Raw genomic sequence first — 17,541 nt, forward strand, 5'->3', positions numbered from 1 at the left:
CAGAAACACTGTGAGGGACAGATTGTTTACCTCTTAGCGGCTGGGCGATGACGTCAGGACACACCCCTATAGAGCAGGGGGCGTCGCCCGCTTTCGCAGTCAGTGGCGCGCCATTCGGCCAATCACGATCGAGCTGTCAGGCGGCTCAGCCAATCGGCGGAGAGGGGGTCGCGAAGGCCGCTCGCGATTGGCCGTCGCGGTAACTATGTCTATAGATATGCGAGGGGAGGGCGGGGCGAAGCAAAGCTGCTGTCCGTTTAGCTGCTTGGTTTATCTGGAGAACGAAGAAGAAGAAGAAGAAGAAGAAGAAGAAGCGTTCTGTGGGACTAAACGCGAGTTTAAACTGCGGCCTGAGAACGGATTCAGTGGATGCTTACGGAAACAAGTCCGATAAACTCGGGTAAAATGCGCTTAAATGATATTCTAGTGTTCGTAGTGTGGGCAAAGTCAGGTTTTTTTTGCGAATATGTGGCTGTGGAGAGTGCGTGCGTGCGTGCGCGTGTGCGCGCGCGCGTGTGTGTGTGTGTGTGTGTGTGTGTGTGTGTGTGTGTGTGGCAGATTGACATGCTAACACACAAAACAACACAATCACACAAACATATTAGCTTCTGTAAAACAACACGATGTTATTCCTGTATTTGTTCGGTTATATGGTGTGTAAATGATTGTGAGGATTGGTTCTGGGCTCTCAGTGATTTATAACCGTGTTTGTTAAGTGCTGTTAATATGTGGTGTGTAATATTGTTGAGTGTTGCTGTCAAACTCTGTGTGTGTGTGTGTGTGTGTGTGTGTGTGTGTGTTTTAGGACTCAAATGTGAGAAGCTGGCGCGTGTGAATCCAGAATAAACGGTGATGCCACATCAGGTAGAGACACTTTCACTGGATCCAGTGTTTTTATTGTTTTTATGTTTCTGTTTATTTGTTTACAGTGTTTTGTGTTGCATTTTCACTACTTCTCAGATCACTTTAACTCGATACAGTGTTTCCATGTTGGTCAAGTTCAGTTTGCTGCTGGATCGTGAATGATAAGATCTTACATTTCACAAATAGCATTAGTAAAAGGTTTATAGTGTTTGTTAGTTTTTCTGTTTGGTCAGGTTACAGTAATGCATTCATTTCTGTTCGTCTTGTGCATTTCTCTGCATTGATATTGAATTACCACATTTTCATCTGAATACTGAAGTCTTTATTTAAAGAATAAGATGTGCTTCAATTATTAAATGGAAAAGAATTACATGTTAATGCAGAAATTACTTGGGATTTGTAGCTTGTTTATTTAATTTGGGGAAAAAGTATTGTAATATTTAATACCAATAAATTAAATTTATTTACATAGGACTTTTGAAAACAAATCAATGCAGTTCAAAGTGCATCACATGCAACAATTGAAACTAAAATTTGCATAAATAGACCTATGATAAAAAAACTAGGGAGAAAAAAAAAACAATAATACAGTACAGACTAAATTACAGATGCACAATTTATTGGAAGCCATATCAATATTGATCAATTAGCATGTTTTAATTAAATACATTGATCTGGTTCTGATGATAAATCTTTTTTTATAAGGTCACAAATATGAAGTTTTAAATTTTTCTTCAGGCTTTGTTTAAATGTCGATCTGTGCTTTAAAAACAACTGCTCACAAAGCAATATGGATTTGATCATTACATCATTTAACGGCCATAACGAAGCAATTATCAGAATCAAACCAAATGTTTTTGTCTTTTTATATATAACGATTTGTGATAATTGCATGATTTTACTGAAGAGTAATTCCACGTGTGTCCTTCAGCATAAATCCGTCTGTTATTGCAGTGATTGTTAGTGGTATTATGAGAGTTATTGAGTCTCTTCTTTTGGCTTTATTAGTTAGTTTTTGTCTGGATCAGACGCTTGCCTTGGGCTCAGACATACAAATAAGACGAGAAATACGAGACGTCTCTTTTTGGTTGAGACGGAGCAGGATTTCTCGAGTGTTTTCTGCAATGCAAACGGTTGTAGCAGTTATGATCAAATTCATAGTATGGTATTCCATCTGTTGCGTTAATATTTCTCAGTGCGACGGCCTGAAGTGTTGTATTTCACTGGGAACGGCTGCAACGTCATGCATTTCTGTATTCTTTAGAGGAAAAACTTGTGTTAAAGAGCACTTAGCATGCATTGCATTTTCACATATTACATTGTATATTTCAGAGCCGTTTGTAGGTGAAACAGCGGTGTGTCGCATGCCTTTTTTTCCCGTGCATGATTTGAGACAAACTTTGTCCTGTTTGGCGTCCACCGTGTTTGTTTTGTGTCAGAGCGTAGCCTTTGCTCCCTCTGATATAAATCTTTTATAGTCTTTTTAAAGGGAAAAAGCGCTGCATTGCAAGAATGGTTGTGAGCTTTAAACAGCACACGCGTCAATTGTGGTGGTGTGCCGTGAACATGTGCCCCACACACACACACACACACACACACACGGGAGGCTTTTCCAGTTCAGGGTGGTTATTGTGTACGACTCCGATCGTGCCTTTCATAATTGTGTGATTAGATATCTTTATGAGCGTGTTTGAATTACACATCTGTAAACAACACTCACGTCAAAGTTACAATGTGTGCTTGATGCCAGTTGTTGAAAGGAGGACAGAAAATGGCACCTGTGCTGTAGTTGTTTTTATATATAGCTGTTAGTTCTTTTATCAGACCAAAATTGTTTATTAAATACAGGATGATTTAAAAAAAAAATTATAAAATCGATCTTCTACAATAATTTTATTTGTTGTATTTTAATGACCAGTTCCTAATTTGGAGTTTCTAAACACTAAACACAATTGTTGAATAGAGTCTAAACTACTGCAAAACTACAAAACCAGTTTTTGTTGTTATTTTATTATTTATTGTTAAGCAAACATTACATGAACTTCTTTTATAGTCTGTTGTATTTTGGCAACCAATGTCTGAAATGCAAGTAATAAACTGTAAACTGTGTTCAAGAGAGTCTAAACTCCTGAAAAGCATCAAAACCCAGCGCATATGTTATTGTTATTTATTGTTAATCATAAGTTTATGTAGTGGGTTGTATGTTTGCTTAACAAGAAACAACGGAGTTCTTATACCAGTCAAAAATGTTAGGTAAATAAATTGGCAACTGAAAACGCTCTTATGAAAGAGTAGTCTTAATTAAAATTTTATTGAATTTATTAAATTAAAATCCGCTACATTAACATCATTTTAGCCTGTTACATTTCAGCAACAAAAGTTTGCAAATTCTAATCACTAACCAAGAGTACATTGTGTTCAAGAGAGGATAAAGTACTGAAAAATTATTTGATGACATTTTATTGTTATTTATTTTTAAGTTCATGTAGTGGCTTGGTTTTTGTTTTTAGTCTGTTGTATGTTTGTTTAACGACTTTTTTTTTTTTTTTTTTTTTTAAGGGAAATAAATTGTAATGTAATTAATTTATTACATTTTATTAAATTATAATAGTTGTTTTACAAACCAATCCTGATAACATAAGGGTCATAACTATAATGTAGGAGTTGATAAATAGGGTTGCTTGATTTGTAATTCATTAGATACAGAATTAGGGTGAGTGTTGATAAAGCATTGGCTGAAGCTGTGATAAATCATCATGTGCAGCAACATCCTGCTGTGAACATGAGAATCACCATCCGACAGACACGCAGTATTAAATCCATAATCAGACACTTATTGAAAGGGAAGATAACTCTGAGCTGTGGGATCTGATGTTATTTAGTTTTGTGAAACAAACAAAATATGAAAGGTCATGCAGTGGATATAGATTGGTGTAACCAAGTTGTTACATTAAAACTGCAAATTAATACTAGCCAGTGTTAGGCCACAGTTATAAAACACGGAACGAGAGAAATTGCGTTAGAGAAGTTAGACTCCTGAAAAAGTACGAAAACAGCTCTGTTGTTTGTTTGTTGTAAAGCAAACTACTTTTTTTAGTCTGTTGCATTTTAGCAATGAAAGTCCAAAAGGCAGTTTCTAAACATTGAACAAGAGTAAACTGTGTTCAAGAGAGACTAAAGTACTGCAAAACTACTAAACATGCTTATTTTTTGTTTTGTTTTTGATCAATATTAAGCAAACCGCTACATTAACTTCCATTTTAATCTGTTGTATTTTAGCAATGAAGGTCTAAACCTCAGTTGATTAACACTGAACAAACATAAAGAGAAGCTAAACTACTAAAAAACTACAAAACAAGCTTCTTTGTTGTTATTTATTGTTAAGTAGACCGCTACATTAACTGCATTAACATTTAGTCTGTTGTGTTTCTGCCAAAAAACTCTAAATTATACACTGAACAAGATGTTCAAGAGAGACTAAAAAACTACAGAAAACTACAGAACCAGCTCTTTTTTAAAATTTTATTATCATTTATTATTAAATAATCTTCTTCATGAATTTCCTTTTACTCTGTATTTCAGCAATAAAAATCTAACAGTGGACAAGAGTAAACTGTTTAATAGAGACTAAACTACTGAAAACTACAAAACCAGATTTTTTTTTTTTGTAGTTTATTGTAATTAAGCAAATCGTTACATGGACTTTTTTTAGTCTGTTGTTGTATTTTAGCAGTGAAAGTCTAAACCGCAGTTGCTAAGCAAGTCTGAACTACTGAAAAACTACAAAACAAAGCGTAAATTGTAGTTTCTAAACATTGAACAAGAACAAACTGTGTTTAAGAGCATCTAAACGACCGAAATACTACAAAACCAGAGTTTTTGGGTGGTTTCATTATTTTATTGTTTTAAAGCAAATTGCTACATCTTTAGTCTTCTAAGTTGCAGTTGATAAACACTTAACAAGTGTGAATTGCTTTCAAGAGTCTTTAAACTACTGATATTAACTAATATTATTTTTGTAGATTTTTTTTTCATTATTTTTTGCAAGTAAAGCAATGCATGAACTTCGGTTTTAGTCTGTTTTATTTTAGCAACAAAACTGTTAACAAACACTGAACAAGTGTAAAGCGTATTCAAGAGAGACTAAACTACTGAAAAACTACAAAACAAGTTCTTTTGTTTTAGTTTTGTTATTGTTAAGCAAACAGCTATAAACGTTTTTAGTCTGATCTATTTTAGCGCTGAAAAACTAAACTGCACTTTCTAAACCTTGAACAAGTGTGAAACATGTTCAAGAGAGGCTAAACTACTGAAAAACTACAAAACTTTTAGTTTTTGTAGTTTTTGTTAAGGACACGGCCACATGAACTTCCATTTTAGTCTATTGTATTTTAGCAATAAATAACATAACTGCAGTTTCTAAACACTGAACAAGACTAAAATATGTTGAAGAGACACTAAACTACTGAAAAACTACAAAGCTATGTTTTTTGTTGTTATTTATTGTTGTTATGGTAGGTTCTTGTAGTGGTTAGCTCCTTTTTAGTTGGTTGTTTGTTTAACAAGAAAACACCATTAGCAACGAATGTCTGAACCACATTAGACTGCAGTTATTAAATGCAGAACGAGCAAGTTGTCTTCATGACATGCTAAACGACGTCTGAAGCATGTTTTTGGCGTGCATGTGCTCCAGCTCTAAACGGACCACCCAGACACCACGAGGCCTCCACGTGACACTGCTCAGCGAGATAAAACCGTTTAGCGACGAGTTTAGCATTCCCACACTAATTACCCCGTGATTGCGCGGAGTGCTGAGTTTTAGCAGCAAGTGTCCTGGAGTAGGTGCGTTCCTGGAGTAGTGTAATGATTCCCACATGGGACGCTGCTCTTGTGTTACTGCGGACTTCCAGGAAGTCCTGCTTTAATAGTTTGGCTGATTAGTCGTTTCCAGGGGCGATGAGCGTCATTAGACCGGCTATTAATGTGCTCCTAAAGTTTATAAGTGTCATTAGTGGCACATTTGCTTGATTAATGCAGTGGTTGTTGTAGTGATATTTTATTTTGTTAATTGCTCATAGTTAGTGTTAGTGCCGTGATCAAACCTCTATATATTAAATTCGAGTGTGGATAACAAGCTGCAGCGTTTGATGACTCGAAAAAGAGATCAGACGCATAATTTTCACCATAAATGGACAAAAAATCGCGCATTATCATGTTTGTGAGTTTATATGAGGCAATAAATCTGGGTGTTGACACGGGTTTCACAAATCGATTCAATTCTATAGATATCTATGTATGCGTGTGTGTGTGTGTGTGTGTGTATTTTAATTTTCAAAATATAATAAATTTTTATTATATAAAAAATCTATTTAAAATATATATTTTTATATTCGTTCAATATTAATATATAATTATTAAATGAAATTATAATATAAAATATAATGTATATAACACATTCTTGCAAAAAAATAATGCTTTGTCATGTGTGTGTATATATATATATAAAAATAAAGTTCTTGTGCATTTCTTTATTTATTCACTCAAAAAAATCCAAACTGTTCAATTGCTGTTTATGTTTAGATATAATAATCTACACTCAAAAAAGCTGAGTTGTATACTAACATTAAAATTGCACATACAGCATAACTTTTGCATAACTTTTTAATATAATATTTATTTTTGCCAGTTTGTTAAATATAAACATTTAAATATATGATATACAATATATGAATACTTAGTGAATGTATTTACCAAAATATTTTTTTCTAGCATCAAAACCATTTGTTGAGTCATATTAATTTCATATAAAAAGTAACAAGTCATGAAATTTATTGTGATCTTTGCATGAAAACACGCTACAAATTTTCTTAAGAAAATTTAGTTCTAACACTAAATAGACTAAATACACAATCGATCTTGGGATTGAAGACGCGATAGTGGTTCGTTAAAATGAAGATCGTTTAATCAATATCAGTCACGCGCTTTCTGCACAGAAGGTATATGGATATTAGAAGTCAAGTGAGTTCATCTACTGCCGCCGACGTCATTATTTTTGAGTTATAATTTACTTTTCTCGCTTCATTTAATCGGACGTTAGCTTGCGTCTAGACGAATGCGTTTCGCCACTGCGCAGGAATGTTCAATGTGAAAGTGATTACGCGAGTTGAGATGATGGGAAACTCCCAGAGAGGCGGGGCTCCTTGAGCTGTCAATCACCCGAAGACACGCCCCCTCCTCAGCAGGGACTGAAAATAAGGTCACAGAAATAATTTATGAGAGTGTTTTACAGCACTCGAGAGTTTAAATACCAGATTGCATGTGTTTTAAGTGCAGTGGGAATCTTAAATGCGAAGATTATATGTTGTTTTTCTTGTGTGAGTGAACTCAGATCAGAGCTGAAGAGGAATTTTGTGCTTCCAGAGAAAGGCTGCTCGTCTCTCTCTCTCGTTCGCTCGCGCTGTGGTTGTCGGGGGCGAGGGTGGGGCTGCCGCGCTCTGATTGGCTGTGTAACCCGAGCCCCGAGCATCTGATTGGTTGCTGGGTGACAAGCCCCTCTGTTTGCGTTGCAGGCGTTCCCCCCCCGACAGGAAGCTGCTGATGTGATGGAATCTACAGGATGTTTCAAAGGGAACATGAGGGTGACGGGATACAGCATGTCTGACCCCATTCACGAATTCTTTGCACTGCTTTTCCTCTTTCTTTCCATCTGTTTTTCAGCTTTCATATTTTGTTTCCCTTAGAGACACGCTGTGGGCTTCTTTAAAAATAATTAGCATGATAATGATAGTTTGTGGATTACCGCAATCGCGGTGAGCCTCCAAAATACCATATTTATTACAGTTACTGTTTCTGCTGTAAAACGTGAGCTCTGCTTTAAACGGTGTAAGAAACTTAAAAAACATTTGTCTTTTTTTGAGGACAGGATTTCAAATAAATAGACAATTTAAAGAAATATATATTTTGTTTTGTCTCTTGACAGAAAAATATTGACAGAATCTGTGTGTGTGTGTGTGTGTGTGTGTGCATATATATATGTATGTGTGTGTGTGTGTATGTGCATATGTATATGTATATGTAATGGTAGAATCATTGGATTAAAAAATAAATAAATATGTGAAATAAATACTTTTTAAAAATAAATGTGAAATAAATACTTTTTAAAAATAAATATGTGAAATAAATACTTTTTAAAAATAAATATGTGAAATAAATACTTTTTAAAAATAAATATGTGAAATAAATACTTTTTAAAAATAAATATGTGAAATAAATACTTTTTAAAAATAAATATGTGAAATAAATACTTTTTAAAAATAAATATGTGAAATAAATACTTTTTAAAAATACATGTGAAATAAATACTTTTTAAAAATACATATGTGAAATAAATACTTTTTAAAAATAAAGTGTTTTTGTCACATTTTTGATGACAGAAAAATATTTATTTATAGAATTATTTTATTCATATAAAGTAAATAAATAATTTACGTAAATACATTTTAAATAAATAAATGCACATTTTTTCACGTTCAGTTTTTGATGACGATAACAAATATTGCATTACATATTTAATATTAATGTTTAACAAAAACTATTTTTTCAAATATATAAATAATTTGAATAAATGCATTTATTTAAAGATGTAATAATTTCAAATAAATAAATACATAATTTATTTAAATATGTATTTAAGTAAATATATATTTTTGTCACTTGTTTTTGATGGTAGAAAAAATATTTTTTATTTTATTTAATTATTTAATCTATTTGAATTATTTGTATAATTTTATAAACCCGTACACCTGAAGCGCGTGTGCTAAAAAGCCTGTCAAAGCCCCTAATTACTGGGCTACTGGAAGTTATGTTTTGCGTCTGATTGAGCTAATACTGTCAAAAACACACAAGCATTACATATAAACACTGTTGGTTATATCTAAAGTGAAAGTAAACGTTTGAGAGAAAAACAGATACGTGCCTGTATTTTAGATGTGTGCAGGTCTTAAAGGGACAGGACTAAACATGCTGCCACTTGTATTTAAAGGGATAGTTCACCTAAAAATTACATTTCATTATTATTCTTCATTATTTACTCACTCGTGTTGTCCTAAACCTGTATTAATTTCTTTCTTGTGCTGAACACAAAAGTAGATATTTTGGAGAATGTGGTAATGTGGCAGGTCCACACTAACTTTGATAGGGGGAAAAATTAACAAATCATGTGACACATGTGGTAAATGTCTAAGTACTATAGTACCAGTATGAGGAAGTGTTTATGTTCACTGCATAGTAGATTCTTATCAGTCCAAATAACAGAGCTTCTGTTGTCAGAAAAATGAAAGCAAACCTACAGGAAGAACTTATGGCGTGACCTTTACCCCAAATACTGAGACGTTCACCGCTGATACCACACACATTCACACACATTCACACACATTCGTATTACAGCGTGACCGAAGTCTTTCAGAGACCATTTTAGCATGTTTATTTCTCTGAAACGCACGTGCAATTTTACTCGAGGTTTCTTGCACCAAAAACATTCATGGTTTAGTTTTTATGACCATTTTCCACCCCCTATCTGTGCAATTAAACCATTGTTGTTTTCAACTGAAAAATATAAACAGCTACAAAGATCGATTTACTTCAGAAGTATAACTGCATCAAACCTGCTTTCAGAGAATATTATCTTGAATTTAAGGTATTTTCTGTCCCATTAGCAAATAGTGTTTTTTTATTTATTTATTTTTATTTATTTTATTTATTTTTTTTTTTTTAAGAATAAAGCTCAAATTAAATGTTAGATTTCTTCAAATTTATGCTGGAAAAAATAGGAGAATTCAGTTTAAATTTTATTAGTGTTTTTATGTGGTGGTTTCTTTTTTTAAACCATTAATCTTAACAATTTAATTTGAGTTTTCTCCTCTGAAAAAACAATTCCAATTTTAAAAAACAAAAAAACACAAGAAAAATATACAGAATTCAGTTTACCATTTATTAGTGTTTTTATCTAGTTTTTTCTTGTTTTAATCCATTAATCATTCAAGTTAAATGGATTTTTCCTCTTTAAAGCAAAAGCATTTATTTATTATTATTATTATTATTATATATGTAGTTGTTTCTGGTTTAAGTGCTGCTGTACCTTTAAGATGCATATCAAAGTCATGAATGAATATGAATATGTAAATGAGCTTTGCATGCATTATACGTTAGTTCTCAGAGGATGCAGGTTGTCTGTTCTTCACTAGAAAAGCTTGAAAAGCTCATTCTTGCAGACACACACTGTGTTTTAGCTCCATCTCTGTGGCCTGTTGTCTGTGGCGCTGGCAGCGGCTCCGGATCGTCCTTGAGTTTGAGAGCGTCTTCATTAGCGCCAGAGAGGGAGAGAGAGGAAGTGAGAGTGACTGCAGAGGAAATAGTTGAGCGAGTGTTTGTGTTTGGACTGGACAGCTGTTACTCACTACTCTCTCTCTGTGTGTTTGGCAGCTGTTTCTCACTTCACTGTGGCTTCGTTAAACTCATTAAGCCTCCGCTACTCTGCTGCTGCGTTGCTATTTTAAACACAGAACACTAAATTAATTGCAGAACGTGCCCCAATTTCCTCTGACTTTACCACAGTAACAGAAATGTTCATCAGTTCATTAATGAGTTATGTTTATAATAAATGACATCATGTTTATAGAACATTAGTGCCTTTAAATGATTTTTACACTGCAAAACATATCTGATTGAGACACCCTTAAAGATCGATTTTACTTGAACTTAAAATTGTTTGTTTTCAGAGAATATCATCTTGAATTCATTTTGTTTATCTTAGCCTATTGGCGACGTGTGCTTTAAAGAATTAACTTTGTTAATGCATATATTTTAAATCATTTTTTATTTTAATTCATATTGTTCATTTTATTTCCTAATTATCTTATATTTCATGATTATTTTTAGATAATGGTTAATATTTCATTTATACTTATCAATTTTAATTAGCGCTGTCAAAAATTTGTTGCATCCAAAATAATAAAAATTGATAAGTATAAATGAATATTAACTATGTTATATATATATATATATATATATATATATATATATATATATATATATATATATATATATATGCATATATATATATATATATATATATATATATATGCATATTTATATTTAAGAAAAATGTCATGTTTATATATATTTATATACAATATAAATTTACATGAATATAAATATATACATGTAAATATTTTCAAAATTGTGTGTGATTGATAAAATTTTTTGTGTGGGGTTTATTTATGTTATGGGTTTTTTTTTTTTTTGCCATTGCATTAAGTTTTTTTTAAACGCATGTAATTTCCCAATTTGTTTTGTGGGATCATTGTTCCTCATCTCAATACGTTTCCACAAACGCGCTAAAGATTTCTATCATATATTCTAGCAACTTTTACTTTGCTTTTGTTAGGTTAGATTCAGCTGGAGTTATTTGACGGAATTACAGCGGGATCTTTTCTTTGGCCCGAGCGTGTTCAGGGTTCAGTGCTCGGTCCGCTGCGTTTGTGAGTCGTGGTGAGACACGTGTTATTCTGCAGTGATTCTGAAGTGATTTTATCACCGCTGGATTGAATTAGACGCTCTTGATCAAATCACGACGGCAAGCTCAGAGATCAACAGAGATTTGCATCAGATCCAGAGCGAAAGCAGCGTGTGAAGCAGGTGTCCAGACGGGAAGATGTTTGTCGTCTCGTGGCGTTTGTTATTGCGATGCACAGCTGCAAACGAGATCGGCTCTATTAGCCAGAGACGTGATGGACTTTCAGCTGATGGACTGTACATATCACAACTGTTATGAGCCTAATGCAACATTTAAACAAGTATTCAGTATTTAGACAGCTCAGATTCATGTATTTGAATTGCATGCATTTATTAGTTTTAGCTTAAACTAATGAACTAAACGTGATTTCATATTTGTCAGTCGTACATAAATGAAAAGGATCAGATTACTGTAATACTACCAATAAACTGTAAAATAACCACAGGTGTTTTATATGTTTATTGTTAATAAATAAATTTGTTTCAGTCTAATGCATTTTAACTCATTGATTATTGCATGTTTCGACAGCTAGCCATATATTAACCATGTTCATACTTTTCAAATGAATGAACAGATTTATGCTGATTTTGGGCAATGTGAATAAAATGCATTAAAAAAAAAAGATTAAAAATATTGAAAATTAAATAAAATTTTTAAAATGATGATCTTATCAAAATAATATACTATGAAAGAAGAGGTTTAAAAATATGATAATTTATAAATAAAACTATTACAACTATAACTAATCTAAAATAAATATGGTGATTGTTTAAATAAAACAAATAAAATATAAAAATCGTGTTAAATAAAGATTTTGAAATGTGTATTTAAAATGATTGCAAATATAAACAATATAATATGTAGAAAAACAAGGATTTAAAAATGATTATTTAAATAAATTAACATGAAAATATACAAATAATATAAAAATACAAATATGATTATTTAAATAAAATGATTAAAACAAAAACAAGAATAAATACAAAGTCATTCAAGTAAAATTAAAAATCTAAAAATATGTAAAAATTAAAATTAAAATATAATTATTTACATTAAATGATTAAAATGTAAAAATAATACCATAAAAAAAAATGTTTATTTGAATAAAATCCAATAGATGCAAGTAGTTAATATAAAAAAATTGGCATGATTTTTTTTTTTTTTTTTTTTTGAGTGCAGAAATTTATTTATTTATGAATGACTGACCAATATGCATCACGTTACGTTTATGAGTATTATGTAAGAACTGTGTAATCCAAATGCTTAAAATTGGGACTAAATATTTTTTAGAGTCTTTCATAACATGCAGTGTTATTTTTGCACTGATGTCATTTGCTTGCTGTGAATCATCTAAGTTTTTAATCACTTGTATTACTCAGAAATTTGCATTTATTGTGGTCAGCAGAGACAGTTTCTGCAGAACTGGGCGGATGGATAGATGTCGTCTGCTGTTTACAGATCGAAAGCTTGAAGAGAAAAATCCATGTCTGTTAAACGGTCGGGCTGCTCGAACCGCAGGAGTTTAAGAGCTCGTAAACAGACCGATGGAGAGAAAAACAAAACAGGGTAATACCATGGTACTTGATTGAAGCCGGTCACAGTTAAACCAGATCTGAGTTGTGTTTGTCGTCAGTAAAGGTCAAGCACAGGATCAGAGGTCACGTCTGAAAGGTTTTAGTCAATATTGTGCTGCTAAACTGAGTGTGTTTTTACTGTAATGCATTTGATATTGTTTAGTTGCACTGTTGAATAATGAGTAAATTATACTCACATATTCACACAGAAAACAGCTAGTTTAAATTCTAACAATATTTCACAATTTTTACTGTATTTTTTATCAGATAAATAAAGAAGGGGCTTTGGAATCATTTAAAAAATAAACAGAATATAATAAATAAATGTTAGCAGTGACACTAGCACTATTTTAACCATGTTCATACTTTTTAAATGATTGAACAATGAACGGATTTATGCTTATTTTGGGGAACGTGAATAAAATGCATTTTAAAAAATGTTAAAATGATAAACCTACTAAAATATAATATGAAAGAAGAGGTTTAAAAATATGATAATTTAAATAAAACTATTATAAATATAACTATAATCTAAAATAAATAAATGGTGATTATTTAAATAAAACAAAATATAAAAATAGTGTTAAATAAAGATTTCGAAATGTGTATTTAAAATGCTTACAAATATAAACAATATGATATAGAAAAACAAGGATTTAAAAATTATTATTTAAATAAATTATTAAAATATGAAAATATACAAATAATATACAAATTTAAATATGATTAAATAAAATGATTAAAACATAATAAGAATAAAATATAAAAATTGGAAGAAATATATAAAAAGTATTAGTTCAGTAATAATAATTTTGTAACACTAGCAGTGACATTTATTTATTTATTCTATTCAGATTTTTTTAAATATTATTCCAAAGCTCCTCCTGTTCACCAAGGCTGCATTTATTTGATTAAAAAATACAGTACAAATTGTGAAATATTGTTACAATTTAAACTAGCTGTTTTCTATGTGAATATCTGTTAAACTGTATTTGATTTCTGTGATTAAATCTGAATTTTCAGCATCATTACTCCAGTCTTCAGTGTCACATGATCTTCAGAAATCATTCTAATATGCTGATTTGCTGCTCAAGAAATATTTCTGATTATTATCAATGTTGAAAACAGTTGTGCTGCTCAATATTTTTGTGGAAACCGTGATGCATTTTATTTTTCAGTATTCACAGATGAATAAAAAGTTCAAAAGAACAGCATTTATTTGAAATAGAATTTTTTGTGACAATATAAATGACTTTATTGCTTTTGATCAGTTTAATTTGTCCTTGATGCATTTTATATATATATATATATATATATATATATATATATATATATATATATATATATATATATATATATATATATATATATATATATATATATATATATATATATATATATATATATATATATATATATATATATATATTAGCATTTAACGCTTGATATGGCAATAAAAAAAAAAAGTATTTAGCACATCACTTTAGCACATCACTTGATGGACTTCATCTCTAGTCTTATATTTTATCATCTTGTGTTTGATTTAGCAGAAATTAGTTTAAAAGCGATGGCATGAAGCGTCTCAAAATAGATCCTCGTGCGGAGTTTGATGATCTTTCCTCTTTCCTCTTTATGGTTTTTCTCAGCTGGATGTTTTCTCTGATGTCCTTGGGTCCATGTGAGCCTGTATTTAGCGCTGAGTAAATTGAATTCTTGCGGGCTGATGGTGATGTTGAAGTGGAGCGGCTGCAGACGTAATTATGGCCGTTTCTCTTTGAAGGCAGCAGGTCGGGACGCTCTGTTCGTGGCAGAAGCGCTGGGTTCCTCTTGCTCACACTCACTCGACCGGTGTCTGTTATATCAGCGAACAAATATAAATTCACACTGTGAGGAAATATCTGGCCATATTAAAAGCTACCGATGGTGGAACGTACTGGGATCCAGTGTGACGCAGCTGCTTGGTAAAAAGCGGCGTTTCATAAATAAACGGCGGCCTTGAGGATGTCACCAGAAAGCTGTGTAACGAAAAATCTTTTTAATTCATTAAAAATGTATTTATTTAAAAGCAGTGCATTAAAATATATAAATATGTACATAAAATTTGTTACATTGCTTTTAATTAAATTAAATATATTATTTTAAATAAATTTTTAAGAATTTTAATTAATATATTTAAGAATTTTTAATTTAATATTATATATGCAGTAAAATGTTAGTGTGTGTGTATGTATGTAATATATACACACACACACACACACACACACACATATGCATACAGATAATTAGTTGCAATGCTTCTAATTTAATTAAATTCTTACATATATTATGTAATGTAAAATATATATACAATTTGTTGCACTGCTTCAATTCTATTGGAATTCAATTAAATATATATTAAGCATACAGTGCATGTATTATTTATATTAATTAATTTAATATACAATTTATAATATATAAAACAACATTTTTTACGTTTTATATAAAAAGTTTATGCATTGCTTTGATTTCAATGCAATATAATTAATTTAATCTAAATTATATGTATTATTTGTATTAATTTATTATTTAAAATACGTAAAGCATTTAATTTAAATAAATTAAATACATTAATATAAATGTGCAGTATATACGCGTACAGTTCAGTAGTATTTGTTGCAACGGTTTTAATTGAATTAAATTGCTGATCGCTGTCCGATCCAGACGAGTTTCCACGAGTGCTTTGCATTGGTTCTATTCAATGCGAGTTTGTCAGTCTAGTGTTTCTGTTTAATCAATGGAGTGGGTTTGGTTTCATGATGACTTTGGGTTTTTCTGCTGCTCTTTATTTAAGGTGAAGGAAGCTCTTGAGCATGAACTGCTCTTCAGAGAATCACATCTTTCTCTTCTGTTTCTCCTCTCTTTTGCTCCCACATAATCACAGTTTTTTTTAATCTGTATCTTGACGTTCAGTGGTAAAAACATCAATTAGTGGAGCGAGAAATGGGTTGCCGTGACAACGGAAGCTGTTTGCCAAGGACGGTACAGTTGTCATTTCTGTCCTTCATAAGACTTTACTGTAATCAACTCTGAATGAACAGGAAAACTCACGCTCATGCTGGAAGTACGTTGAGTGCTTTAAGAGCTGCTGGCCTTCATGTGTTTCAGATGAAGCTGCTGTGTTTTCTGACTCACGTGTGTTTGTTATCGGATGGTAGCAACAGTAACCGAGGGGGGCGGAGCTTGCCAGTATCTGCAGTGACCGCAACAGAACAAATCAGCACTTTTTCATTTTTAAATCTTATTTTTTGTTCGTTTCTACAGTTCTGTCAAAACCTTTTGTTGTTGTTGTTATTTCACTTTTCAACTCGTTTTCCAAATTTTATTTACAAACATTTTGTTTTGTTTTTAACCAAAAGGAGATTTACAACAAGCTGGAAATGACACAGCTGTAATGTAAAGTAAATTCATAAACTTGTCTACTTGGTAAAATTGGCACCAGTTTACATCATATTTGTTTTAATTGGTAATTCAATTTAATTGTCATATCATCATCATCATCATCATCATCATTAAAGGCTACTTTCATGACAAAAAAAAAAATCATTCTCTCTACATCGATTATAATTTTTAATCTCTTTATTTTGCTATACATTTTAATATATATAGTATGTAAAACTAATATCTAGAGAATAAAAATATATAATTGTATTAATTTATTTTATTTTTGTTTCTTAAACAAATCATATGTATAACAAATCAACATTTAAACAAATTTATATTACATTATGATTGTTTTTAGTATGAGTGTGTGTATGTACACCAAAGTGTAATACATGCCAAAAAATTTATAAATATTAATATTTTATTTAATTATATCATAAAATTATATAAAACATATAAATACATTTTATGTACAACATGTACTTAAAATAACAATATAATATAGCAAAATTATTTTTCTCATGAGCATATCTATATATTTTGTATCTATATACAGTATATATAGTAATATATATTCATTTTATATGTTGTGAATGTAGCCTTTGATACAGACAAACAAACCAATTAATGAATGAAGATGTGAAATGTTACTCTTTTTTTTTTTTTGTGTGTCATGAATATATATGTATGTATGTTTACAATTTTTAATGATAAAATTATATAATGCATAAATATAAAAATTATTATATTATTTTTTTAATGAGTCTTATTCTTTGTTCTGAATGTAGCCTTTGACCGAAATCAGTTATTTAATGTTAAACTGCTTCTAAATGTTTTTGGCCCATTCTTACTGATGCTTTCAATCTTTCAAGTCAGTTTTGCAGAATCCTGACAAAACCTCATGTTTAGATAACATCATCTCGCCACAGATCAGCAGAATGAAATCACAGTCTGCTCGAGTCTGCAGGGCATGAGAGATGATGCACATATTCATCTGTAGTTTCACATAGATTCACACACACGTGAGTGTTGTCTGTCTGTCTCTGTGTGTGTCTGTGTGAGAGTGAGTGAGTGAGTGAGGTGTCTGTGTGTGTGTGTGAGTGTGAGTGT

At 31.4% G+C, this 17,541-nt stretch overlaps 1 protein-coding gene across 2 annotated transcripts in view; it reads left to right on the plus strand.

Annotated features, from left to right (window-relative positions):
* Positions 1–237: 237 nt before the first annotated feature.
* Positions 238–17,541, plus strand: part of vdra (vitamin D receptor a) — a 69,484-nt gene continuing 52,180 nt past the window's right edge. Inside the window, exons 1-2 of one of the 2 annotated variants that reach the window (XM_058763830.1) lie at positions 262–400; positions 806–864. Coding sequence is in view for 1 of the 2 variants with exons in the window: in XM_058763829.1 (XP_058619812.1) it covers positions 370–400 (31 nt within the window). In the remaining variant the exon portion in view is untranslated. Of the gene's footprint in view, positions 401–805; positions 865–17,541 lie in introns of both variants that reach the window. The other variant, XM_058763829.1, reaches the window with a different exon arrangement.

The sequence above is a fragment of the Onychostoma macrolepis genome, chromosome 23, assembly GCF_012432095.1.
Source record: "Onychostoma macrolepis isolate SWU-2019 chromosome 23, ASM1243209v1, whole genome shotgun sequence".
NCBI lineage: Eukaryota > Metazoa > Chordata > Actinopteri > Cypriniformes > Cyprinidae > Onychostoma > Onychostoma macrolepis.